This window comes from Pseudophryne corroboree, chromosome 2, assembly GCF_028390025.1.
Source record: "Pseudophryne corroboree isolate aPseCor3 chromosome 2, aPseCor3.hap2, whole genome shotgun sequence".
NCBI lineage: Eukaryota > Metazoa > Chordata > Amphibia > Anura > Myobatrachidae > Pseudophryne > Pseudophryne corroboree.
In genome coordinates this window covers 264,162,146-264,189,678 of record NC_086445.1, presented here as the reverse complement: position 1 = coordinate 264,189,678, position 27,533 = coordinate 264,162,146, and the positions used below count along the sequence as shown (strand labels likewise).

Sequence of the window (27,533 nt, the reverse complement as noted above, 5' to 3'; positions counted from 1 at the left end):
TGGTGGCGAGCTATGCTCGCCACATGTTGTATTCTACCTCTATGGGTGTCGTGGACACCTATAGAGTGGGGAATCACCTACCTCACCGGTATACCGGCGTCGGTTTGGTACCCCAGTCAGGATCCTGGTGTTGGTATTGCGACAGCCGGGATCCCAATGAGCACGTTTTCTGACCGCATACCTTTTTTGTGACTATGACATTTTTCCTGAGGGCAGACAAATTGAAATTCCCAGAAAATCAGCAGTTTTTTTATAGAAAAAAATTGCATGATGTGTACCAATATACTGGCTGAAAAATCTCGCCGATTGTCGATTCAACAAAAAAAAAGTGCATATTGTATGCCTAGCTTAGAATAAACACACTGGCAAATTTTTGTTTCACAAGCAATTTAACCTGTCCTGATTAAAATCTTCACAGAATAAGTGAGCCCAGGATTGCATTCTTGCGCTTATTTATTATCTTTTCTTTACGGGGTACTAGCATTAACGCAGCATTTTAAAGAGATAACATCATTAGCATCAGTCCCAGTCCCAGAGCTCCAGGAGGAAAGCAAGGCAGACATGGGGAGAACATACAAATGCCACTCACGATTTGTGAGGCAGCAATACTAGTTACTATGCCATTTCCTAGTGGAAACACGGTGGGCCTGATTCAGGCTCTGTTGCAGTAGCAGCACATGCCGCAAAGTACCCATGTTCGGTAGTTTGTGCATGCTCCGGATTCATACTGTGCATATGCAGTACAGGTCTGCGATATAGCATGCATATCGGCATCAGTGATAGACAGTATGATGCCTATTGGGGGTGGAGAGGGGATGGCGACAGCCTCTGTATCTCAAAATGGATCCGTGTAGCTGCTGTTGCAGGGGAGGGACGGATCAAGGATTTCCATCCGAGACGCCTCCTGCTGCATTACCATATTAGTGCTATTGCTGCTGCTTCTTTGTAAGTAGCAGCGATCGCAACTCCAAACACATGCCGGATGTAATGCCGTCCGAGTTGACCGGAGGTGCGGGTTGCTGGCCGAACTCTGACATTTTCTTAAAGCGAAAAGGGTGGAGAAACTGTGCTATGGTTAATTATATAATTAGCTGCTCTGTTAATAAAAGATAATTTTTATAAATGTGTGCTTGTTAAATGAAAATGAGCGCAGATATATGTATAAATATGTATAAAAGACGCATTACCTATGGAAAATGAAGGGTTAAACAAGACAAATTAATGTTTAAGCTCTTTTTTTTTGCGGTCAGCGGTTATTATATTTGGGGTTCCAGTATCAGACGGGTATTCGGTGCAGGTTAGTAGAGAGGATGGCTAGCTAGACTGTCCCTAGAGCTGCATACTGTACCTCTTGGTTCCTGTGCTGCTCAGCGCTGGGCGATGATGTCACTGTCGGTTGCCGCTGAAGCAGTATAATATGCTATGGAGCCAACAAAGTTCTGGTTACGCCCCTAGAGTGCAGTATCACTTTGTCACACTGTGGTGGAGGAATTGCTGCCTTCCTGGATAATATAGTCTGCTCTACATAATCTGGGCCTCTCCTGGTCTCCTCTGATTCCCCATGCTGATCTAGTTCACCCTATCAGAGTTTTACCGCACTCATATTGCCATTGCCCCAGAAATATTATATTATTGTGCAATTTCTAGGTCTTTATTTTATGGCTTTTTGTTGTACTTTTGAAGTGTATACATGTTTGGGGATAGGAATCACAGTCTGTACCTTATTAAACATCTGTGCTCCACAGTCTTTCTTAAATGACATGGGGGGGTCATTCCGAGTTGATCGCTAGTTGCCTAGGGACGATTCCAATCGCACAGCCGAACGTAAGGAGACTGACAGAAAGAGGGCGTTTATGGGAGTGTTTGGAAAAACACAGGCGTGGCGTTTGCTGGGCGGGTATCTGACGTCATTACCGTGTCACTCGTCGCAGCAATCACACACAGGATAAGTAACTACAGGGCTGGTCTCGTTTTGCACAAAATGTGTATGCAAGCGCTCCTGCAAAGCGAAAATACACTCCCCCGTGGGCAGCGACTATGCATTTGCATGGCTGCCAAAAACTGCTAGCGAGCGATCAACTTGGAATGACCCCCATTGCCCATTAGGATTCTCTTGTGTTATCCTGTCAGCTAATGTGAATGTCTGTGTGGCCTATCTTTCAGGTGTTTCTGGATGAGCTACATGAGACCGGTCAATTACACTCCATGTCCACATGGATGGAACTTTATCCGTCAGTAAGCACGGACTCTCGCTTTGCTAACATGCTGGGACAGACAGGTGATTCTCATTTATAACACAGTAAATATCAAGCTTGCTCTTGAACTTAAATCTGTTTATAAGTGTTATTGTCATTTTTCTATACAGGCAATCCAATAAATCATTAAAATAATTAAAATCATCAGTACTTAGAGTAGATATCAGAGAGTGGTAAGGAAAGTAATAACAGCAGTGCATCCTCAGTACACAAAACCAAGCATGACAATAATAAATAAACCACAGCATTTGCTGGAACATACCTCCAGCTATATATTATCAGACTCTGATAAGAAAAGTAAAAAAGAACCCAACCAAGAGTAAAACTGTTCTTACATATATACATAATCCAAAAATAACAGCATAGATTAACTCACAGACTCAGTGGCTCTTATATGAGCCAAATAGTCTAAACATTGAAGGATATTAGTAGGGTCCCCCAACCCTGGGGATTGTGACAGGTGTCAGATAAGTGCTGTGCAATGACAAAGCTAAGCCTTAGCAGCCGATCACCCTCCCTGGAGTACGGAACCACATGAGCAGCTGCATACAGTACGTACAGCTTCTGTCAGTCGCTGGTCACTGATAAAGCCAGTCCCTGCACTATACACACACACACACACATCCTTTACAGCTGATCAAACTCATTGGACTAATTAACAGTTATGCTGCAAAATAAAATCAGATATAAAAAGTTATTTTTAAAAATTATAAAAAATAGTGACTACAAATAAAATCTGATAATATTCCACAAAAGCAAAATCAGAGGAGAGCAACCAGGGCTGGATTAAGGATTGGGGGGACCCAGGGCACTTAAGACAGGGGGGGGGGGGGGGGGGGCGGGGGAATGTGGGGTATAAATTATATTGTGCATAGCACCCAACATTACCCATTCCAGGAGGGACAAAGTGCTCTCTACCTTGACTTCCCTCTTAATATATGATTGTCGTTACCTGTGTTGAACTATTTAATTGATAAGAAAGGTATTTCAACATAGGTGATTGCAAACAGGAATTAAGAGGAAAGTCCGGGTAGAGAGCATTTTGTCCCTCCTGGAATGGGTCATGTTTGGAGGTATGGATTATATATATAAAATTTACACCAATGGTGTATTTAGATTTAAACTGATAGTTTAATAATGGCTGGATACTGTTCATTTCTCCACCTAATTGAGAGACAACTAATTTTATAAAGATATCCTGTAGTGAAACAAAGACAACTTAACCTTAAAACACACATAGAAAATGACAATCTATAGTTAATCTTGCAAGAAAGCAATAGCAGCAGCCTCTGTGCTACTTACACACTGGGACAGGACTCAGGAGAACTCTCTGTGTGTGTCTCTCTCCAGACCTGAATGTTCTCATTATATAGCAGTTTACACAAGACCCAGACGCCCGAGTAAAAGCTGGGATCCTTGGGTCACCTACAGCTCTCTCTCTCCCCCCCTTGGGTCACTTTCAGCCCTGTTCCTTCCCCCCCCATCTCTCCTATTGTCGGGAAGCTCAGCCAGTATCTTATGAAACCTAATTCTCCTGTGTCTCTGCATGTACTGCATACTATCCTGCTCACATTCTGGCTGCCTTATTCTGCTGCCGCACAAGATGGAGAGCTAGTGATGTCAGTGTGTGCCAGCTGGAGGCCCCCCTGACAGGACCACCTTTAGAAAATGTTGTACTATCATGACTGGCAGCAGCCACACCGCTAGTGCTAGGTTGCTGCTCCTGCTCTTCTATCGATTGATACATCTCGACTCACAGTGCATCTAGTAATGGTGGCACACTGGCACCTAATGAATGTTATATTACAACACAGTGCCTGAACATGAACAACACACACAAGTGTAATTTTTTATTTTTTTTACACACTGCGGCTTACAGCACTTCTAGTATTAGTGGCACCTAATGAACATTATTTTTTGACAATTTTTTTTTTTTTAACACAATGCTCGCCCTGATCACACAACACAGTGCCTCACAGTGCTGCAGCCCACAGTTCCTCTATCGGTTATTGTTTTAACAATGATTGACATTTTTGACACACTGCACCTTTACTGTGCTCATTTTTTTTGATATGGTGATGCCTCCCCTCCCGTGTTCTGTGCTGCTATGTATAGAATAAAATTACAGTGAGCTATTATATTATATATCCTCTTCACTGACACAGTCACAGCAGTACTGCAGCCCACAACCCTTCACTTACAGTCACAACAGTGCTGCAGCCCACAACCCTTCATTGACACAGTCACAGCAGTGCTGCAGCCCACAACCCTTCACTGACACAGTCACAGCTGTACTCTAGCCCATAACCCTTCTCTGACACAGTCACAGCAGTTCTGCACCCCACAGCCCCTCACTGACACAGTCACAGCAGTACTGCAGCCCACAACCCTTCACTGACACAGTCACGGCAGTACTCTAGCCCATAACCCTTCTCTGACACAGTCACAGCAGTTCTGCACCCCACAACCCTTCACTGACACAGTCACAGCTGTACTCTAGCCCATAACCCTCACTGACACAGTCACAGCAGTACTGCAGCCCACAACCCTTCACTGACACAGTCACAGCTGTACTCTAGCCCATAACCCTTCTCTGACACAGTCACAGCAGTTCTGCACCCCACAGCCCCTCACTGACACAGTCACAGCAGTACTGCAGCCCACAGCCCCTCACTGACACAGTCACAGTAGCGCTGCAGCCCACAACCCCTCACTGACACAGTCACAGTAGCGCTGCAGCCCACAGCCCTTCACTGACACAGTCACAGTGCTGCAGCCCACAGCCCCTCACTGACACAGTCACAGTAGCGCTGCAGCCCACAACCCCTCACTGACACAGTCACAGTAGCGCTGCAGCCCACAGCCCTTCACTGACACAGTCACAGTGCTGCAGCCCACAGCCCCTCACTGACACAGTCACAGCAGTTCTGCACCCCACAGCCCCTCACTGACACAGTCACAGCAGTACTGCAGCCCACAACCCTTCACTGACACAGTCACAGCTGTACTCTAGCCCATAACCCTCACTGACACAGTCACAGCTGTACTCTAGCCCATAACCCTCACTGACACAGTCACAGCTGTACTCTAGCCCATAACCCTCACTGACACAGTCACAGCAGTTCTGCAGCCCACAGCCCCTCACTGACACAGTCACAGCAGTACTGCAGCCCACAGCCCCTCACTGACACAGTCACAGCAGTTCTGCAGCCCACAGCCCCTCACTGACACAGTCACAGCAGTACTGCAGCCCACAACCCTTCACTGACACAGTCACAGCTGTACTCTAGCCCATAACCCTCACTGACACAGTCACAGCTGTACTCTAGCCCATAACCCTCACTGACACAGTCACAGCAGTTCTGCAGCCCACAGCCCCTCACTGACACAGTCACAGCAGTACTGCAGCCCACAGCCCCTCACTGACACAGTCACAGCAGTTCTGCAGCCCACAGCCCCTCACTGACACAGTCACAGCAGTTCTGCAGCCCACAGCCCCTCACTGACACAGTCACAGCAGTACTGCAGCCCACAGCCCCTCACTGACACAGTCACAGCAGTTCTGCAGCCCACAGCCCCTCACTGACACAGTCACAGCAGTACTGCACCCCACAGCCCCTCACTGACACAGTCACAGCAGTTCTGCAGCCCACAGCCCCTCACTGACACAGTCACAGCAGTTCTGCAGCCCACAGCCCCTCACTGACACAGTCACAGCAGTACTGCAGCCCACAGCCCCTCACTGACACAGTCACAGCAGTTCTGCAGCCCACAGCCCCTCACTGACACAGTCACAGCAGTACTGCAGCCCACCGCCCTTCACTGACACAGTCACAGCAGTACTGCAGCCCACCGCCCTTCACTGACACAGTCACAGCAGTACTGCACCCCACAGCCCCTCACTGACACAGTCACAGCAGTACTGCAGCCCACAGCCCCTCACTGACACAGTCACAGCAGTACTGCACCCCACAGCCCCTCACTGACACAGTCACAGCAGTACTGCAGCCCACCGCCCTTCACTGACACAGTCACAGCAGTACTGCAGCCCACCGCCCTTCACTGACACAGTCACAGCAGTACTGCACCCCACAGCCCCTCACTGACACAGTCACAGCAGTACTGCAGCCCACAGCCCCTCACTGACACAGTCACAGCAGTACTGCACCCCACAGCCCCTCACTGACACAGTCACAGCAGTACTGCAGCCCACCGCCCTTCACTGACACAGTCACAGCAGTACTGCAGCCCACAGCCCTTCACTGACACAGTCACAGCAGTACTGCAGCCCACAGCCCTTCACTGACACAGTCACAGTAGTACTGCAGCCCACAGCCCTTCACTGACACAGTCACAGTGCTGCAGCCCACAGCCCTTCACTGACACAGTCACAGCAGTACTGCAGCCCACCGCCCTTCACTGACACAGTCACAGCAGTTCTGCACCCCACAGCCCCTCACTGACACAGTCACAGCAGTACTGCAGCCCACCGCCCTTCACTGACACAGTCACAGCAGTTCTGCACCCCACAGCCCCTCACTGACACAGTCACAGCAGTACTGCAGCCCACAGCCCTTCACTGACACAGTCACAGCAGTTCTGCACCCCACAGCCCCTCACTGACAGTCTGACATCGTCACAACAGTGCTGCAGCCCACAGCCCCTCACTGACACAGTCACAGTAGCGCTGCAGCCCACAGCCCCTCACTGACACAGTCACAGTAGCGCTGCAGCCCACAGCCCTTCACTGACACAGTCACAGTGCTGCAGCCCACAGCCCCTCACTGACACAGTCACAGTAGCGCTGCAGCCCACAGCCCTTCACTGACACAGTCACAGTGCTGCAGCCCACAGCCCCTCACTGACACAGTCACAGTAGCGCTGCAGCCCACAGCCCTTCACTGACACAGTCACAGTAGCGCTGCAGCCCACAGCCCCTCACTGACACAGTCACAGTAGCGCTACAGCCCACAGCCCCTCACTGACACAGTCACAGTAGCGCTGCAGCCCACAGCCCCTCACTGACACAGTCACAGTAGCGCTGCAGCCCACAGCCCCTCACTGACACAGTCACAGTAGCGCTGCAGCCCACAGCCCCTCACTGACACAGTCACAGTAGCGCTGCAGCCCACAGCCCCTCACTGACACAGTCACAGTAGCGCTGCAGCCCACAGCCCCTCACTGACACAGTCACAGTGCTGCAGCCCACAGCCCCTCACTGACACAGTCACAGTAGCGCTACAGCCCACAGCCCCTCACTGACACAGTCACAGTAGCGCTGCAGCCCACAGCCCCTCACTGACACAGTCACAGTAGCGCTGCAGCCCACAGCCCCTCACTGACACAGTCACAGTAGCGCTGCAGCCCACAGCCCCTCACTGACACAGTCACAGTAGCGCTGCAGCCCACAGCCCCTCACTGACACAGTCACAGTAGCGCTGCAGCCCACAGCCCCTCACTGACACAGTCACAGTGCTGCAGCCCACAGCCCCACACCCTAACCCTCAGGTGCCCTGTGTGAAATGGCGCCCAAATCACAGAGGTAGGGACTTTTAGAGGATTAAAAACATGAGAGATCCGATATCGGGAAGATTATATTTTGTCTCTTTTGAAATCCGAGCCTGGCAGCAAAATCCAAGCCGGGGCTCTGATTCATTCAGAAATGTCAAGTTTGGGTGGGTTCAGTTTTCAAAAAACTGAACCCACACATCTCTACTATATCGACATTTTTTGCAGGAAAGGGATCTTGCGATCCCTCTCTCGCAGCCTCCATTTCCGTTTGATTTTTCTTAATGACACTGGTACGCATGCACAGTGTCAGAAACTAAGTGCACACATGGATCCATGATTAGGAATAGTGTTTCAACTTAATGGGTTTTATTCTGATTGCATTGAAATTCTATTTTGATCAAATTGGGTAAAATTACCTTTTCAATTTTTTTTTCTTCCTCTATACTTTGTAAGCTATCATATCATGTATGTAACACATCATTTTAAGTGCAAAGTTTGAAAGAGACTTTTGATCAGTAAAAATATGTAGAGACCAGGAAATATTGAGATTTAAAAGTGCAAATACTGCTCTGTATCACACACCGCACAACCCATCATATACCACATGCCCTCCCTCAGGCCTGCCATCAGAAATTTCTGGGGCCCAGGACTGACAAAATAGGCAGGGCCCCCCTCCACCACACGCACACTGCCATATAGCCACGCACACACTGCCCGCATAACCACACAGGTGTACACACACACACTGCCCCCATAGCCACACACACACTGACCCCATAGTTACACACATACTGCCCCCATAGTCACACTCACTGTTCTGTAGCCACACACACACTGCCTGCACCACCCCCTTGCAGCTCTAGCCTCACCTTCCACTCCCCCTGCAGCTCCCACAGCTTACCATTGCGCAACCAGGAGGCGGAGATCGAGCAGGTCCATGCATTAAGAGGGGACAGCAGTGAAGATCACCGGCAGACAACCATGGAGGAACAACCATGGAGGAAGGGACAGAGCTGGCTGTGTTAATTTTTAACCTATTGTTGACCGTGAGCCAAACGGAGCTTGTGGATCGGTAACCAGTCAGGAGCTGCTGATACTAGGCAACTCCTGATCTACGAGCCCCCGATTGGCTTGCTGTAAACGCTAAATTCAAAATACCGACGCCTATTCTGTCCCTCCGTGGTTGTCTGCCAGTGGTCCCAATCATCACTGCTGCCACCCGGGCCCCCTTTCGGTCTGGGCCTGGGACTGCCGCCCTTGATTATGGCTCTACCCTCCCTCCTTCTTCAGTGTGCTCTGGCTAGGCATGTGGGGAAGTGTGTGTGGCTCGTGGCAAGGTTTAGGGGCAGGTGAGGAGGTCTGAATGGCATGTGGGGTAGTCTGAGTGAGGCCATGTGGGGAGCTTTTAAGTGTCTTATGTGGAGCAATTGGCGGAGCGGGGTGGCAGATGGTGGAATCAAGGAGCATGTGAGCAGGTCTGAATGACGTGTGAGGAAGTCTTATTGGCATGTGAGGAGATCTGAGTGGCATGTGGGGTGGTCTGAATGACGTGAGGGTTATATGGCGGAGATAATTTGCATATGTTTCGAAGCAAGTGGCAGATTCGGGGTGGCAGATGGCGGAATCATGCAGCATGTGAGGGGGCCATAACTGTTTTGGACTGTTGTTTTCTGTTTGTGAAACTAAAGGCAACATGCAGCCTTTTGGAGGTTGGAGACCAAGACCCACATATGATTGTTTGCCCATCATTGGTCTAAGGGGCTTATTCAGATCAGCCCCTTTTTGTTTTGTTTCACATTTTTGCATTGCCCACTTTTAATAAGAACCTGTCATTTGTCAATAGTAAAATGCATGGCTTGTATTAGAGTGCACTTACAGCCTTTATTTGCTATAGTGAATATAAGGGCATCACAAGTGTGTGAGAATGAAAATAGATTTTAAAAATGCAAAAAAATGCACCTGTGACCAAATACGTGATGGTCTGAATGAGCCCTAACTTGCACTGGACCAGTCCAAGCTGGCTGGTTACTCTGAGTTACTGCGCTGCTGCACATACATTACTGCAGTGGTTCTCAAACTCGGTCCTCAGGACCCCACACAGTGCATGTTTTGCAGGTAACTCAACAGGTGCACAGGTGTATTCATTACTCACTGACACATTTTAAAAGGTCCACAGGTGGAGCTAATTATTTCACTTGTGATTCTGTGAGGAGACCTGCAAAACATGCACTGTGTGGGGTCCTGAGGACCGAGTTTGAGAACCTGTGCATTACTGCATATATTCCATAGAGTCTGTCTGTCCTTGTCCTCATGTGTTCCTCAGGCTCTACACCACTTGATCTGTTTAAGTTCTATGTGGAGGATCTGAAGGCTCGATTCCATGATGAGAAAAAAATTATTAAGGATATCTTGAAGGTAAGGATAGCAAACCAGCAAACAACTGAGTATATTGATATATGTGCAAAAAGTGGTAACACATTGATGTACTGCAAAGCTGTATTCATTGAGATATATCCATTAGCTTATAATGATAGTGACCTGCAAATAATTTTATGCATATTTCTGCTACTGTATTGTTGATAATCTCAATTTAAGTGCTCTGCAAATTAAAGGGTTAATGTTTTCCCTAGTGTTACGGCATTATTTCTAAAGTAATGAACCTGTAGGTCAGCATCCCTGGAAGGTCTGTTGCAGTGATTGATGAAAGGAGAGCATATAGAGGTCTAGACTAGCTTCATTTTAAAATCACTTAATGCAAGTTAGCTGAATTTTCTATAATATATCTTTCTGTAGTTTTATTTCCAACAGAAGCAAGCATAACAAATAACAGCAATATTTGGCAATTGTATTATCAATTGGGAAATATGAGGGAGAGGTCTCTTCTTATTTAATATATACAGTCATAGCAGATGTAAATAGAAAATATAGATAAAAGTAGACTTCTGAATACCATTTTATCACAAAAATAAAACTACAATCTTCTTTCTCAAAGTGGGCCAAATTCAGACCTGATCGGTGGGCTGCTAAATTTGTTGTCCTGCGTTCAGATAGTCGCCACCCAAGGGGAGTGTATATTCGCCGTGCAAGTGTGTGATCACATGTGTACGCAGAGCTAAAAAAAATCCCTCAGCCAGCGGACAGCTGCCAATCCGTTCGCACCACACTCACCATCGAATGTTTTTACCAGTGTGTGCAGTCTGTGCGGGCCCAGGACTTACTCCTACAGTGCGATGAGAACAGGCTGATCAGACCCAGAGCTGACGTCACACACCCTCCCTGAAAACGCTTGTGAACGCCTGCGTTTTCCCTGACACTCCCTGAAAACAGTCAGTTACCACCCACACACGTCCGCTTCCTGTCAATCAGCATGTGAATGGCTGTGTGCTTGAAATTTTCACACCAGCTTGTCGCTGTTCAGCGATGTCTGTTGTTTGGCGATGTGCGTGCGCATTGCGGTGCATATGCATGCGCAGTCTATCGATAATCGTCCGCTGTGCGAAAATGCACAGCAGCGATCAGCTCTGAATCGGGACCTGTGTTAGTAATAAAATGAAGAGAAAAAAAACCTGGGGTCCTAGGGAAGAACTCAAGCACACAATAGCTGCCTAAAAATTCCTGATATAGGGGAATATTTACAAAGCGGCAGTTTTGCCCTTAAAATTTAAAGCAGTGCTAATATTTACTGCAACACCTGTTGAGCTTTACACTTAATATTAGTGACACTTTAAATTTTGAGGTCAGATTTGCCGAAAAGGTAAGCCAATGCACTGTAAATATACCCTTTGTATTATTAATCACAACACTACCGCAATTATTAACAATCAGATATGCAGTGGTCATTTTTATATCACCGCTATGTGAAACCCGCAGGGACAGCAGTAGCAATGAACACTGTCCCTACAAGTTACTTTCCCGCCATTTTGTATGGGAATCCTCCAGGGAATCTGACACTGTACCTGCGCACATTGTCAGTTTTCGGAATTGGACCTGGAGACGGCTGTAGACTGCAGGAGGGGGATCAGAAGATCTCTCCTCTGCCAATATTCCTCCATAGGCTTAAAGCGGTGTACATCATCTAATTGGAACATAGGGGTCAGATTGTAGTCCCTATTAATAATAATGAGGACCGCAATCTGCAGTGCTAATAAGCCTTCTGCAGTATATTTCTGCATTAAACAATAAGTACAAAGTGGCTAATTCAGACTGGATCGTTGCAGCGGCAACGATCGTAGTCTGAACTTTTTTTTGGTGTGCGCACGTGCACCCTTGGAGCCTAGCCAGATGCTAAAAGCATCTCTGGCCTGCGATCACCACTGCATGATTGACAGGCAGAGGCAGTCCCGGGGCGGGAGGGGGTGTGCCAACGGCATTAGAACGCCGTAGGAGGGGCGCGGTCTGGACAACGCAGGCATGTCCGGACCGTTGGGGGGGGGGGATGCGGCGGCTGCGTGACATCACACGCAGCCGATGCAACCCGGGACGCGGCGGGTAGCGGCCTGCCAGCGAGCCGGAGCTGCGCTGGCAGGGAGCTACCGTCAGGTGCAAAAGCATTGCCGCCGTGCCATGCTTTTGCACCTGTGCGGGAACAGGGGGGGGAAGGGGGGTGTCAGGGCCTGACATGCGGGGCGGACTAGCCCTGTGCTGGCGTCCCCCCATCATATCAGAGTAAATGATCGTAGATGTGCTAAATTTAGCACATCTACGATCAGATCTGAATGACCCCCATAGTAACAATGAATACAATTATGCAGAAACTGCAGTTTCTACATAACTTTATGAAAATTAAACCCTTGATAAATAGACCTCTTGTATTATTTCATCTATTAAAATACTCTATTCAGCATTAATATACACGACCTTGAGCTGTCCAGCACGTCGCGCATTGAGCACTGATAAAATAACTTCAGCAGCCATATTATTTAGTGATCCACCAGGAGGGAATAACCCTTTATGGAGGCACTAGGTTGAGGGGGGAGGGGGATTAGAATTTCCCAAACTACAGAGGACACAAGACTTTGGAAATTTTGCAGCCTACTGGGGGAATTAAGCAGGGTTAAATTAGAGGTACATTTTGTGTGGTCTACTCTTTTAACGCTTGTTATTTTGTAGTGTACTGCTACCTGTCTTTTACATTCCTTTTTGCCCCCCTCAGGATCGTAACTTCAGTGTGGAAGTGAATACTACTTTTGAAGACTTTGCTCACATTATCAGCTTTGACAAGCGGGCGGCTACACTCGATGCAGGAAACATTAAGTTAACATTTAATAGCGTAAGTGATACCATGCAGCTGCTATGTGTGGAAAGTGTTAGAGGAGGGAGGATGCACAGTGTGAGAAGGGCCAGGACAGAGCAATAACCCTGTTTCATTTGGCCTAGTTGTTGGAGAAAGCGGAGGCTCGGGAGCGTGAGCGAGGAAAGGAGGAAGCTCGCAAGTTTCGAAGGAAGGAAGCTGCATTTAAAAGCATGCTGAAGCAGGCAGCTCCTCCCCTGGAATCAGACTGCAGCTGGGAGGATGTAAGGGGTCGATTTGTGCACATTACTGCGCCACTGATTTAACCTTTTGTGAACAGTTACACATCACACACCAATACTATTATAGCAGCTTATAAATTCATGTGACACGTGTAGATTAGTGTCATGTGTACGGATGTTACTGTATGTACCACAGTGTTCTGTTCCCAAGGGAGAATTAGAACTGTTTGCTTAACTTGCATTGCATTCTTCAGTGCTTGTCATTATGCACAGTGCTATCCAGTGATGCAGTGTACATATCATGTACAGTATGAGTGATATAAGCAGCCATACAATTACTCTATTTACATTGCTTGCTGTATTATAATAAGCAGATGATTTCTGTCTTGTTACATTATTTGACAAAGGAAACAGGAAAGATGGTGACAGAAAAGGGACAGGTGAAAAGGACAAGATCTGCTTGTCTCCCTCGCTGTTCCGTCAGTCACTTCGGAAGAGCAGTGGAGTGTACCTGTCTCCATAGATATCAATGATCTCTATATGAGTACCCATGTGACTGCTATTCACCTATCAAACAGAACATAAAAAAGTCATATTAAACACATGCCCTTGTGCACATTTATTAACCATATACTACATTAAAAATATAATTTTAAAAACATAGGGGCAGATTTAACAACGAGTGATATTCTATTCATTACTAATCTTAAATAGTGGTCCAAGCAATCAGCTCCTAACTGTCATATGACAGGAACTGATTGGCTGTAGCACCATTTAAGATTAGTAATGACTAATAGCAAGACTATCACTCGCCAATATTGTTTATTCTTCATTCCACTGAGTCTGATGAGCCACGCATTATGACAGTGTTTTGCATGGAGGCAGATTTTGCAAGGAAGCCGCTGTGCAATTACATTTAATGAAAATTCTAATGCAGCATGTGGCGTCTGTAGGAGATAGATGCCTTGTGTTAGCAGTAGCGAGAACACGAGTGCTCCGTCTGAGGATGCAGCCTCGGATCACCATCGCAGACCCTGGACCCCTGCTTTGAAGAACGGTGCTGAGTGCCACTCCCGTTCCACCCCCCTAAACTCTGCAGCATGTCAATCATACAACGGAAACAGTGGGTTGCAGGCAACATTGCACATGCGCAGACCCCCAAACATTGTATTTGTATGCAAACCATTGGGTTTGCGTACAAATATTAATCAGGTTCAGAGTTGATGGTAACACAAAATTATGGGCATTCCTGGGCAGTGACTGGGAGATGACCTGATTTGACTGCAAAAAATAGGATTTTAATTACCTGCCAGTAAATCCTTTTCTCGTAGTCCGTAGGGGATACTGATAATCCATTTAATACCATGGGGTATACTCGGGTCCACTAGGAGCCATGGGCACTATAGAAGTGTGATTAGGTGTGCTGGCTCCTCCCTCTATGCCCCTCCTACCAGACTGAGTCTAGGAAACTATGCCCAAGGAGATGGACATACTTTGAGAGAAGGATAGAGGGACATACTTTGAGAGAAGGATAGATAAGGAAAGTGGTGAGATTACGAACCAGCATACACAGAACAAGAGGAAAGCCATGCTAACCAAGCCTGAAACAGGAACAGCAACAGCTGAACCAACCAGAATACTTAACTAGTAACCGTGCAGGAAGAACGAAGCACCAGGCGGGCACACAGTATCCCCTATGGACTACGAGAAAAGGATTTACCGGTAGGTAATTAAAATCCTATTTTCTCTTACGTCCTAGGGGATACTGGGAATCCATTTAGTACCATGGGGAAGTACCAAAGCTCCCAAACCGGGTGGGAGAGTGCTGAGGTTCCTGCAGAACTGACTGACCAAACTGAAGGTCCTCAGAGGCCAAAGTATTGAACTTGTAAAACTTAGCAAACGTGTTCGAACCTGACCAAGTAGCTACTTGGCAGAGATATAAAGCTGAGACACCCCCCGGGCAGTTGCCCAGGAAGTACCCACCAACTTAGTAGAGTGGACCTATACAGATTTTGGAATCGGCAAACCTGCCGTGGAATAAGCGTGTGGATAGTGAGCCTGATCCAGTGTGCAATGTACTGTTTTGAAGCAGGACACCCAATCTTATTAGGATCATAAAGAACGAACAATGGCCCTCATTCCGAGTTGTTCGCTCGCTAGCCACTTTTCGCAGCAGTGCACACGCTAAGCCGCCGCCCTCTGGGAGTGAATCTTAGCTTAGCAGAATTGCGAACGAGAGATTCGCAAAATTGCGAATAGAAATTTCTTAGCAGTTTCTGAGTAGCTCGAGACTTACTCTGCCACTGCGATCAGTTCAGTCAGTTTCGTTCCTGGTTTGACGTCACAAACACACCCAGCGTTCGCCCAGGCACTCCCCCGTTTCTCCAGCCACTCCCGCGTTTTCCCCAGAAACGGCAGCGTTTTTTCACACACACCCATAAAACGGCCAGTTTCCGCCCAGAAACACCCACTTCCTGTCAATCACACTCCGATCACCAGAACGAAGAAAAAACCTTGTAATGCCGTGAGTAAAATACCAAACTTCTTAGCAAATTTACTTGACGCAGCCACAGTGCGAACATTGCGCATGCGCAGTTAGCGGAAAATCGCACCGATGCGAAGGAAAATAACGAGCGAACAACTCGGAATGAGGGCCCATGAGTCCGATTTCCTGAGACGAGCAGTCCGCTTCACATATACCTTCAAAACCCTTACAACATCCAAAGACTTGGAAGTAGCCTAGGCATCCGTAACAACCGGAACCACTATAGGTTGGTTAATGTGAAACGTGGACACCAGGAAGTAATTACTGATGAGTCCTAAATTCAGCTCTATCCTCATTGAAAATCAAGTAGGGGCTCTTGTGAGACAATGCCCCCAGTTCCGACACACGCCTTGCTGAAGCCAAGGATAACAGTGTGACGGTCTTCCATGTAAGATACTTTACATCTACCTCCTGTATCAGTTCAAACCAAGCCAATTGGAGGAACTGCAGCAACAAATTGAGATCCCAAGGTGCCGTGGGGGGCACAAAGGGAGGTTGAATGTGCAGAACACCTTTGAAAAACATCTGGACCTCAGGGAGAGAAGCCAATTGTTTCCGAAAGAAAACAGACAAGGCCAAAATCTGGACTTTTATGGAGCCTAGGCGTAGGCCCACATCAACTCCCGTCTGCAGAAAGGGCAGGAAACGTCCCAGATGAAATTCCCCCGCAGAAGATTGTCTGCTTTCACACCCAGAGACATATTTCTTCCAAATACGATGGTAATGTTTAGACGTTGCTCCTTTCTGGCTTGGATCATAGTAGGGATGACCTTGGGATGACCTTGTCAGGAATCCCTCTTATGGCTAGGATCAGCCGTTCAACTTCCATGCCGTTAAATGTAGCCATGGTAAGTCTTGATAGACGAACGGGCCCTGTTGCAGAAGATCCTCTCGAAGAGGTAGAGGCCACTGATCTTCGATCAGCATTTCGAGAAGATCCGCATACCAGGCCCTTCGTGGCCAGTCCGGAGCAATGAGGATTGCTTGAACCTTTTCCCTTTTGATTCTTTTTAGAATTCTTGGGATCAGAGGAAATGGAGGAAACACGTACAGCTGCTGGTAAACCCACGGAGTTATCAGGGCGTCCACCGCCACTGCCTGAGGGTCTCTTGACCTGGAACAATGGCCCTCATTCCGAGTTGTTCGCTCGCAAGCTGCTTTTAGCAGCTTTGCACACGCTAAGCCGCCGCCTACTGGGAGTGAATCTTAGCTTATCAAAATTGCGAACGAAAGATCAGCAAAATTGCGAATAGACACTTCTTAGCAGTTTCTGAGTAGCTCCACACTTACTCGGCAACTGCGATCAGTTCAGTCAGTTTCGTTCCTGGTTTGACGTCACAAACACTCCCAGCGTTCGGCCAGACACTCCTCCGTTTCTCCAGCCACTCCCGCGTTTTTCCCAGAAACGGTAGCGTTTTTTCGCACACACCCATAAAACGGCCAGTTTCCGCCCAGAAACACCCACTTCCTGTCAATCACATTACGATCACCAGAACGAAGAAAAAAACCTCGTAATGCCGTGAGTAAAATACCTAACTGCATAGCAAATTTACTAGGCGCAGTCGCACTGCGGACATTGCGCATGCGCATTAGCGACTAATCGCTCCGTTGCGAGAAAAATATAATGAGCGAACAACTCGGAATGACCCCCAATATCGCTTGAGCTTCTTGTTGAGTCGAGATGCCATCATGTCGATCTGTGGGTAACCCCACCGATGCGTCAGCCACTGGAACACCTACGTTTGAAGGCCCCACTTCCCTGGGTGCAGGTCGTGTCTGCTGAGGAAGTCTGCTTCCCAGTTGTTCACTCCCGGAATGAAGACCGCCGACAACGCCACAGCGTGTTTTTCCACCTAGAGGAGAATTTTTGACACCTCTGACATTGTGGCTCTGCTTTTCGTTCTGCCCTGTCGGTTTATGTACGTCACCACCATCACATTGTCCGACTGGACCTGAATGGCCTGATTCTGAAGAAGATACGAGGCCTGCAGAAGAGCATTGTAGATGGCTCTGAGTTCCAGGATGTTTATCGGAAGGACGACCTCCAGATTTGACCATATTCCCTGAAACTGTATCCCTTGGGTGACTGTGCCCCAACCTCTGAGACTTGCGTCTGTGGTTAGTAGAACCCAATTCTGAATTCCAAACCTCCGACCCTCGAGTAGGTGAGAATTTTGTAGCCACCACAGGAGGGATATCCTGGCTTTTGGCGACAGCCGAATCCTCTGGTGCATGTGGAAATGCGATCCGGACCATTTGTCCAACAGATCCAATTGGAAGGGCCTCGCATGAAACCTTCCGTACTGAATCGCCTCGTAAGAGGCCACCATTTTCTCCAGAAGGCGTATGCAGAGATGCACCGAGATCCGAGTTGGCTTCAGGGCAACCTGAACCATCGACTGGATTATCACTGCCTTTTCCAAGGGAAGGAATACTTTCTGAGACTCTGTGTCCAGTATCATTCACAGGAAATGAAGCCTCTGTGTTGGTTCTAGGTGAGATTTTGGTAGATTCAGAATCCACCCGTGATCCAGGAGTAATCTGGTTGAGAGACCAATGCTCTCCAACAACTGCTCCCTGGACTGTGCCTTTATCAGAAGATCATCCAGGTACGGAATTATGTTCACTCTTCGTTTGCGGAGAAGGAACATAATCTCTGCCATCACTTTGGTGAACACCCTCGTGCTGTGGAGAGACCAAATGGCAGGGCCTGGAACTGGTAGCAACAGTCCTGCAGACCAAACCGTAGATAAGTCTGATGAGGCAGCCAGATTGGGATGTGAAGGTACGCATCCTTGATATCCAGGGACATTAGGATTTCCCCCTCCTCCAGACCTGAGATCACCGCTCTCAGAGACTCCATCTTTAATTTGAACACTCGTAAGTATGGGTTTAACACCTTGAGGTTCAAAATCGGTCTTACCGAACCGTCCGGTTTAAGTACTACATACAAGCTGGAATAGTAACCCTTGTTTAGTAGGTGAGGTGGAACTGGAACAATGACCTGGGTCTCTACCAGTTTTTGAATGGCATCTGTAAGGTTATACTTGCCTCTTGTGAAATTGGTAAGCCTGATTTGAAGAATCTGTGAGGTGGGACCTCCTGGAACTCCAGTCTGTAACCCTGGGATATAATGTCTATGACCCAGGGATCCTGGCACGATCTTGCCAGATGTGACTGAAGAGAGTCCTGTATATGTTGCAGGAACAAAATAACCTCCTCCATCGCGGTCCACCGTCATGCTGAAGGTTTTGAGGAAGCAGACCCTGAGCCCTGTTCCTGTGTACCAGCAGTCGCTGGTTTACGTGGTTTACCTCTACCACCTCTGGTAGCGGTAGAAGGACCTCTGGCCTTGCCCCTAAACTTGGCAGTCCGAAAGGACTGTAAATTGGGTCCTGAGTAGGCCTTCCTAGCTGGGGTAGCTGCAGAGGGTAGGTATGTGGACTCACCCGCAGTAGCTTTGGTGATCCATTTGTCTAGTTCATCTCCAAATAAGGCCTCACCTGTGAAGGGTAGGCTTTCCACGCCTTTTCTGGAGTTCGTGTCTGCAGTCCACTAGCTTAGCCATAAGCCCCTGTGTGCCGACACTACCATAGCTGTAGTGCGTGCATTAAGCAAGCCTATTTCTTTTATGGCTTCCACCATAAAGTTTGCAGAGTCCTGTATATGTTGCAGGAATAAAATAACCTCCTCCTGAGGCAAGGTGTCTAACCCTTTAATCAGGTTATCCGACCATTTAGCAATGGCTCTTGTAATCCACCCACATGCTGTAGTGGGTCTCTGGGCCACCCCAGCAGCTGTATACAAAGATTTGAGCGTAGTCTCAATTTTACGATCAGCCGCGTCTTTTAGGGAGGCTGCACCCCACCCTGGACAGGCAATACAATTTTTTCGTGAGAGCCTGGAGACTGATGTATCCACTATCGGTGGATTCATCCATTTTTTCCTATCCCCACGAGAAAAAGGAAAAGATGATAACCGTTTAGGGATTTGAAATTTCCTATCAGGATTAACCCACGGTTCTTCAAATAGGGTATATAGTTCCTTTCACATAGGAAAAGTGGCTGAGGATTTCTTTTTTTTATATTAAAATAAGATTCCTCACTCTCCTCTGTCACCTTATCAGGGATATTCAGAACTACTCTGATAGCCTCTATGAGCGCCTCTATTCCCTGTGACAGAGTACCCTCCCCCACCTCTGAGTCCACCTCACCCTCCTCCATGTCTGACCCCTCATCATCAGAGTCAGACTGCAGGACATGGGCCAAAGTACGTTTTTGTGGACAAATGGCAGGGGACTGAGATGCTGGTTTGGGTACTGAGTCTCTTTTCATAAACTCAGTAATAGATTGTCTTAAGTATTGCGTCTCTTTCTCATTCCGAGATAACTTAGTAGAGATTGTAGAAATCATTCCCCTAATGGAGTCCAGCCATGCTGGTTCTGCCCCACTAGCCTGGGAAGGGATACTACACTGAGCACACACTAGTGAACCCCCTGGAGAACAGGAACACTGTGCCTTACATGAATCACATTCTTTGCCTGACATATTGTAACAGTGACAGCACACACACACACACACACACACACACACACACACACACACACACACACACACACACACAGGAAAAGGTTAAATGCACAATTAACCCACAAAGAGCTCTTCCATGGAGACACAGAGGGAGTATGGAACCAGCACACGGCGCCCTTAACGCTAATGCCAAGCTTAGCCGGGTCGCACACTAAGTACCTAGATTAGGGACTTAGTACACTAATAATCGCTCCCCCCCCCCCCCCCCCCCCTGCTATGACCCCCTGGTACCGCTGAGGTAATCTGTAGTCTCTCCGGAGGAGCTGCGCGTCCCTGCCAGTCAGTGTCTGTGTCAGCTGCAGAGGGAAAATGGCGCTGGTAAGCTGCTGGATCCGCTCATAGTGAACCCCCTTCAATGGCGCGCGGTCTTCCCGCTCTTTTTTATACTGGCTGTATGTGTCTATGTGCATAAAATGGAGACAGACTCCTTTTGTGGCTTTGTTGCCAGTCTGGGAACTGTGTCCACTGTTCAGCATCTGTGCCCATACACAGCGGGAGATGCAGTCCACCTCATTTAGAAGTCATGCGTCTCCATACCTTCATGCCGCCATAATGGCCGGCGACCCACTAACCGGGACGCCGGCTTAGTACTCACCACTCTTCATTCTTCCGGCTCTGTTAGGGGTGGCGGCGTGCTGCAGAATGTACGCTCGTTGTGGTGGGGCTTGCGAATAGTTCCCTCAGGAGATAGTGTCCTGTCAGCAGGGAATGGGACCATTAACACTGAGAGTCCCACGAAGCCGGCAGGCTGGTGCCATCCAATCCTGCCTGAAAATATCAAACTGAGAAAATAAATGCAGAAAACTCTTCAGGAGCTGCCAGAGACGTGACCGGCTCCTCCGGGCACATTTTCTAAACTGAGTCTGGTAGGAGGGGCATAGAGGGAGGAGCCAGCGCACACTATCAATTTCTTAAAGTGCCCATGGCTCCCAGTGGACCCGTCTATACCCCATGGTACTAAATGGATTCCCAGTATCCCCTAGGACGTAAGCGAAAAAAAGACTGCATCATGGACGTGTCAGTTTATGCAGCCAAGTTCAAAAACACAGATTTGCAGCCACAGAGTCCATGTTTAGAGGAGTTTCAGAAGGTGACACTGTGCCTGCCACTGGCTGGTGCAAGTCTCGATGGTGCACGTGATGGTGATGCCGATGGTGAAGCTTCCAGAACCACTGGCGGAGTCATGCTGTCCCCAGGCATTCAGTATGAGAGTCTCAGGGCTTTCACAGTTGGCACAGACTAGTACAGAAGGGAAATCTGAAACTAGTATTTGCATATTAGCATCACTGCGACTCCGCAACAAATGTCGCAGCTGCGCAGCATTAGCGTCCACTGAATCAGACCCTGAATAGCACCCTCGTTCTAGAGGCCTACATAGCCTTTATTCAGATCAATTTTATTTAAGCTGCTACAGGTTGAGTATCCCTTATCCAAAATGCTTGGGACCAGAGGTATTTTGGATATCGGATTATTCCGTATTTTGGAATAATTGCATACCATAATGGGATATCATGGTGATGGGACCCAAGTCTAAGCACAGAATGCATTTATGGTTCATAAACACCTTATACACACAGCCTGAAGGTCATTTTAGCCAATATTTTTAACAACTTTGTGCATTAAACAAAGTGTGTGTACATTCACACAATTCATTTATGTTTCATATACCTTATACACACAGCCTGAAGGTAATTTAATACAATATTTTTAATTATTTTGTGTATTAAACAAGGTTTGAGTACATTGAGCCATCAGAAAACAAAGGTTTCACTATCTCGGTCTCACTCAAAAAATTCTGTATTTCGGAATATTCCGTATTTCGGAATATTTGGATATGGGATACTCAACCTGTATCACATTAGAAAACATATGCTTGTCATTCCAGTGTTCCTGGGATTATTCATTATGTGAGACCATTCCTATTTTTCTGCAGGTACGGGAGCGTTTTGTGGGTGACAGTGCTTTTGATCAGATCACAGTGGAATCGGAAAGGATCCGTCTGTTTAAGGAGTTTCTTCTTTCTATTGAGGTTTGATCGTGCTTTCAAATCTATGGCCTTTGTCCCACTTTTTAGTTAGGGTCTAGAATTAGTCCATTATTCAAAAATACTGTATGTGAGGTACAATTCACATATGCTATCTATGTAAAGTGATCACTTACTTCCCTGATCCTCAATTATCACTTTGGAATTATCTGAATTTGTGCATAAACTGATCATAAAATGTGATCTGATCTCACCTAACACAGTCTGCTTAAACAACACACAAATTATTGGATTTTTTTCATCCATACTACATATCTCTTTTTAACATTCATGGCATCTGGAGTTAGCTAATCTAAAGTCCATTCAATGAGACAAGAGTGTATGTGCAGATTAGAGTTGTCCTGTCCTATAAAATCCACTGGCAAAGTTTGGGTTTTTCCTTCACAGGAAACATTGCCTGATGTAAATTATGCCTTCAACAAATGAGATTTCAGGAGATTTAAGATTAAGAATTGTTGATTTACACAAAGTTGGAAGGGTTACAAAGACATCGCTAAAAGCCTTGATGTTCAACAGTAAATAAGACAAAGTAAATTAAGAAAGTCCAGCTCTATTGCCAACCTCATAGGAGTGACTGTCCTGCAAAGATGATTGTAAGAGCACAGTACGGAATGCTGAAAGAGGATAAAAATCATCTTAGAATGTCAGCTAGAGACTACAGAAATCTCTGCATCTCGCAAACATGTCATCTGTTCACAAGTGTGCAATATGTAACGTTTAGGCTGCAGGGGGAGGGTTAGGCTTCGGGGAGGGGGACACCACCAAGAAGGGTCAGAGTTAGGCTGCGGGGGAGGGATAGCTAGGTTTAGGCTGTAGGTAGGGGAGTTTAGGGTTAGCACCACTGGGGAAGGTTAGGGTTAGGTTGCAGGTGGTGGTGTGGGGGAGTTAGGGTTAGGCTGTGGGAAAGGTGGGTTAGGGTTAAGGGATCAGATTTACATTACTTGATAGCAGCTATCGGGATGTTAAGCGCCAGGATGCTGCTTTCGGTATTCTGACAGCTGGCATCCCAAATGCCGGGATCCCATATCACTGACGTATTTATAATGGATGCAGTGTGTGCGGTGCACATGGGCCCCTGGGGACCATGGGGGCCCACACCGTACATCTTGCACCCATTATTTTTAATACTCACCCTCTGGAGTCCCACAGGGCAGCAGCAGCGGTGCAGAAATCACTAGGAAAATGGCATGGCATTTTGCGCATGCGCAGTAGGAAAATCACTGGGAAAATGGCCACAGCACCATTTTCCCAGCGATCTGCGCATGCGCTGTAGACTCTGGGACAGCCCTATTGTCCCCTAGGTACCCTAGTGCCCAGAGTTAAGCGCTGCCGCCGGCATGAGAGGAGGGGGCCTAGATGGAGCTGGCACACAGGCCTCCGCTTCTCTAGAAACGCCCTTGTCACGTATGTATTCCATATGTAAAACACTGAACAAGAATGGTGTTCATCGGAGGACACCACGGAAGAAGCCACTGTTGTCCATAAAAATATTTCAGCACATCTGAATTTCACTAAATAGCATCTTAATGTTTGTCTTTGCTACTGGCAAATGTTCTGAGTATGGATTAAATGAAAGTTGTGTTGTTTGGAAGGAACACACAACACTGTGTTGAGAAAAAAAATGGTGACGGAGCATTATGGTTTGAGGTTGCTTGCTCTCAATGGAAAACAATATTTCAGAGTGGGGATTCGGTCAAAATCCCAGCGGTCGGGATCCCGGCAATCGAGGTACCGATGCCGGGATCCCAACACTACTCGGAATGCCAACACCAGCATCCCAAATAGGGTCACAAGGCCGGTGCTAGAATATAGGTCACTGGGACACAAGGTAGACACACCAGGAGGTTTAAAACAAATGATTGATGATCTAGGTAGACTAGAGGAATGGTCAAGAGCGTGGCAATTACAGTTTCTCTAACGTCCTTGAGGATGCTGGGACTCCGTAAGGACCATGGGGAATAGACGGGCTCCGCAGGAGATAGGGCACTTTAAGAAAGCTTTGGATTCTGGGTGTGCACTGGCTCCTCCCTCTATGCCCCTCCTCCAGACCTCAGTTTTACACTGTGCCCAGAGCAAGATGGGTGCACTGCAGAGAGCTCTCCAGAGTTCTCTGCCTGAAAGCATTTTTGTTTGGATTTTTCTTTCTACTTTTTACTACTTTTTCACAGGGAGCACTGCTGGCAACAGGCTCCCTGCATCGAGGGACTGGGGAGAGAGGAGCAGACCTTCTTGTCAAAGATAGGCTCTGCTTCCTCGGCTACTGGACACCATTAGCTCCAGAGGGGGTGAACGCAGGTTCTTACTGGGCGTCCACCCCCGGAGCTGCGGCGACGTTCTCCTCACAGAGCCAGAAGTACAGAAGTCAGCAGACGTCTCAGGTGGCAGAAGCCATCAGCTTCACTGAGGTAACGCACAGCACTGCAGCTGTGCGTCATTGCTCCCATACACCTCACACACTCCGGTCACTGTAAGGGTGCAGGGCACAGGGGGGGGGGGGGGGGGCGCCCTGGGCAGCAATATAAACCTCTGCATGGCAAAAAGACTATATACATGTACAGGTGGGCTCTGTACATGTATATAAAAGAGCCCCCACCATATTTTACTAAGTTTGAGCGGGACAGAAGCCCGCCGCCGAGGGGGCGGGGCTTCTCCCTCAGCACTCACCAGCGCCATTTTCTCTCCACAGCACTGCTGAGAGGAAGCTACCCGGACTCTCCCCTGCTTACACACGGTGGAGGGGTGCTTAAAAGAGAGGGGGGGGGCACATAATTGGCAGTTTACATATTACACAGCGCTGCTGGGGAAAAACATTTTGTGTTGGTCTCCAGGGTTATTGCGCTGGGGTGTGTGCTGGCATACTCTCTCTCTCTGTCTCTCCAAAGGGCCTTGACAGGGATACTGTCTTCAGAAAAGGGGTTCCCTGTGTGTGTGTGAAGTGTGTCGGTACGCGTGTGTCGACATGTTTGACGAGGAAGGCTCGCTTACTGTGGAGGGGGAGTGTTTGAATGTCAGGTCGCCGTCGGCAACGCCGACACCGGAATGGGTGGATATGCTGAATGTCTTGAATGCAAATGTCAATCTATTGCATAAAAGGTTAGACAAGGCAGAAGCTAGGGATCAGTCAGGTACCCAGTCCATGCCTGTCCCTGTGGCGCCAGGCCCGTCGGGCTCTCAGAAGCGCACCATATCCTAGATCGATGACACAGATACCGACACATATTCTGACTCTAGTGTCGACTATGAAGATGCAAAATTACAGCCGAAGGTGGCAAAAGGTATTCGGTACATGATTATGGCCATTAAAGAGGTTTTGCATATTACTGAGGAACCCCCTGTCCCTGACACGAGGGTACACATGTATAAAGAGAAAAAGCCTGAAGTCACTTTTCCATCATCATTTGAATTAAGTGAATTGTGCGAAAAGGCTTGGGACTCTCCAGATAGGAGACCACAAGTTCCCAAAAGGATTCTTCACCAAAAGTGGACAAGGTGCTGACACGCTTGTCCAAAAAGGTGGCACTGCCTTCTCAGGATACGGCTTCCCTCAAGGAACCGGCTGATCGCAGGCAGGAAATTACCTTGAAGCACATTTACACTCACTCCGGTACTATTGCTAGACCGGCTATGGCGTCGGCCTGGGTTTGTAGTGCGGTTGTGGCATGGGCAGATTCCTTATCTGCGGAGATTGACACCTTAGATAGGGATGCCATTCAAATGACCATAGAGCATATCAGAGATGCTGCCTTGTATATGAGAGATGCTCAGAGAGACATTTGTTTATTAAGCTCCAGAATAAATGCTATGTCTATTTCTGCTAGGCGACTCCTGTGGACCCGGCAGTGGACGGGAGATGCCGATTCTAAGCGGCACATGGAGTCCTTGCCGTACAAGGGGGAGGAGTTGTTTGGAGACGGCCTCTCGGACCTTGTCTCTACGGCTACGGCTGGTAAGTCGAATTTCTTACCTTATGTCCCCCCGCAGCATACTAAGAAGGCACCTCATTATCAAATGCAGTCCTTTCGTTCCAATAAAAACAAGAAGGTGCGGGGATCGTCCTTTGTTACCAGAGGAAAAGGCAGGGGAAAGAAGCTGCACACAGCTAGTTCCCAAGAGCAGAAGTCCTCCCCTGCGTCTGCAAAGTCCACCGCAGGACGCTGGGGCTTCCCGGGGGGAGGCAGATCTGGTGGGGGCTCGTCTTCGGTTTTTCAGCCACGTCTGGGTTTAATCGCAGGTGGATCCCTGGGCAGTAGAGATTGTTGCTCAGGGATACAGGCTAGAATTCGAAGACTTGCCTCCTCGCCGGTTTTTCAAATCGGCTCTGCCGACTTCCCCGTCAGAGAGGGAGTCAGTGTTGACAGCAATCCAAAAATTGTATGTTCAACAGGTGATTGTCACAGTTCCTCATCTCCAGCAGGGAGAGGGATATTATTCAACCCTGTTTGTGGTCCCGAAACCGGACGGTTCGGTCAGGCCCATTTTAAACCTGAAATCTCTGAACTTGTACTTGAAAAGGTTCAAGTTCAAAATGGAATCACTCCGGGCGGTCATCGCCAGCCTGGATGGGGGGGGATTGGATGGTGTCCCTGGACATAAAGGATGCATACCTTCATGTTCCAATCCCCCCCCCCCCCCCACCATCAGGCGTTCCTGAGATTTGCAGTGCAGGACTGTCACTACCAATTTCAGACGTTGCCGTTTGGGCTTTCCACGGCCCCGAGGGTTTTCACCAAGGTAATGGCGGAAATGATGGTGCTCCTGCGCAGGCAGGGGGTCACAATTATCCCATACTTGGACGATCTCCTAATAAAGGCGAGATCTCGGGAGAAGTTGCTGGACAGCGTGTCTCTGTCCATGAAGACGTTGCAGCTACACGGCTGGATTCTCAATATACCGAAGTCCCAGCTAGTTCCTACAACACGTCTGACCTTTCTGGGCCTGATCCTAGACACAGACCAGAAAAAGTTTTTTCTTCCGATCGAAAAGGTTCAGGAACTCATGACCATGGTCAGGAACCTATTGAAACCAAAGAAGGTTTCAGTGCATCAGTGCACGCGGGTCCTGCGGAAGATGGTGGCTTCATACGAGGCCATCCCTTTCGGCAGATTCCATGCGAC

The 27,533-nt window shown here is 48.0% G+C and overlaps 1 protein-coding gene across 13 annotated transcripts in view; it reads left to right on the top strand.

The window, feature by feature from the left end:
• PRPF40B (pre-mRNA processing factor 40 homolog B) overlaps nt 1-27,533 on the top strand; it is a 380,564-nt gene that overhangs the window by 305,779 nt on the left and 47,252 nt on the right. For all 13 annotated transcript variants that reach the window (XM_063952768.1, XM_063952770.1, XM_063952767.1 and 10 more), the window contains 5 exons: nt 2,164-2,278; nt 10,090-10,181; nt 12,919-13,035; nt 13,143-13,280; nt 22,309-22,404. In XM_063952768.1, the coding sequence (XP_063808838.1) occupies nt 2,164-2,278; nt 10,090-10,181; nt 12,919-13,035; nt 13,143-13,280; nt 22,309-22,404 (558 nt within the window). The remainder of the gene's footprint in view (nt 1-2,163; nt 2,279-10,089; nt 10,182-12,918; nt 13,036-13,142; nt 13,281-22,308; nt 22,405-27,533) is intronic.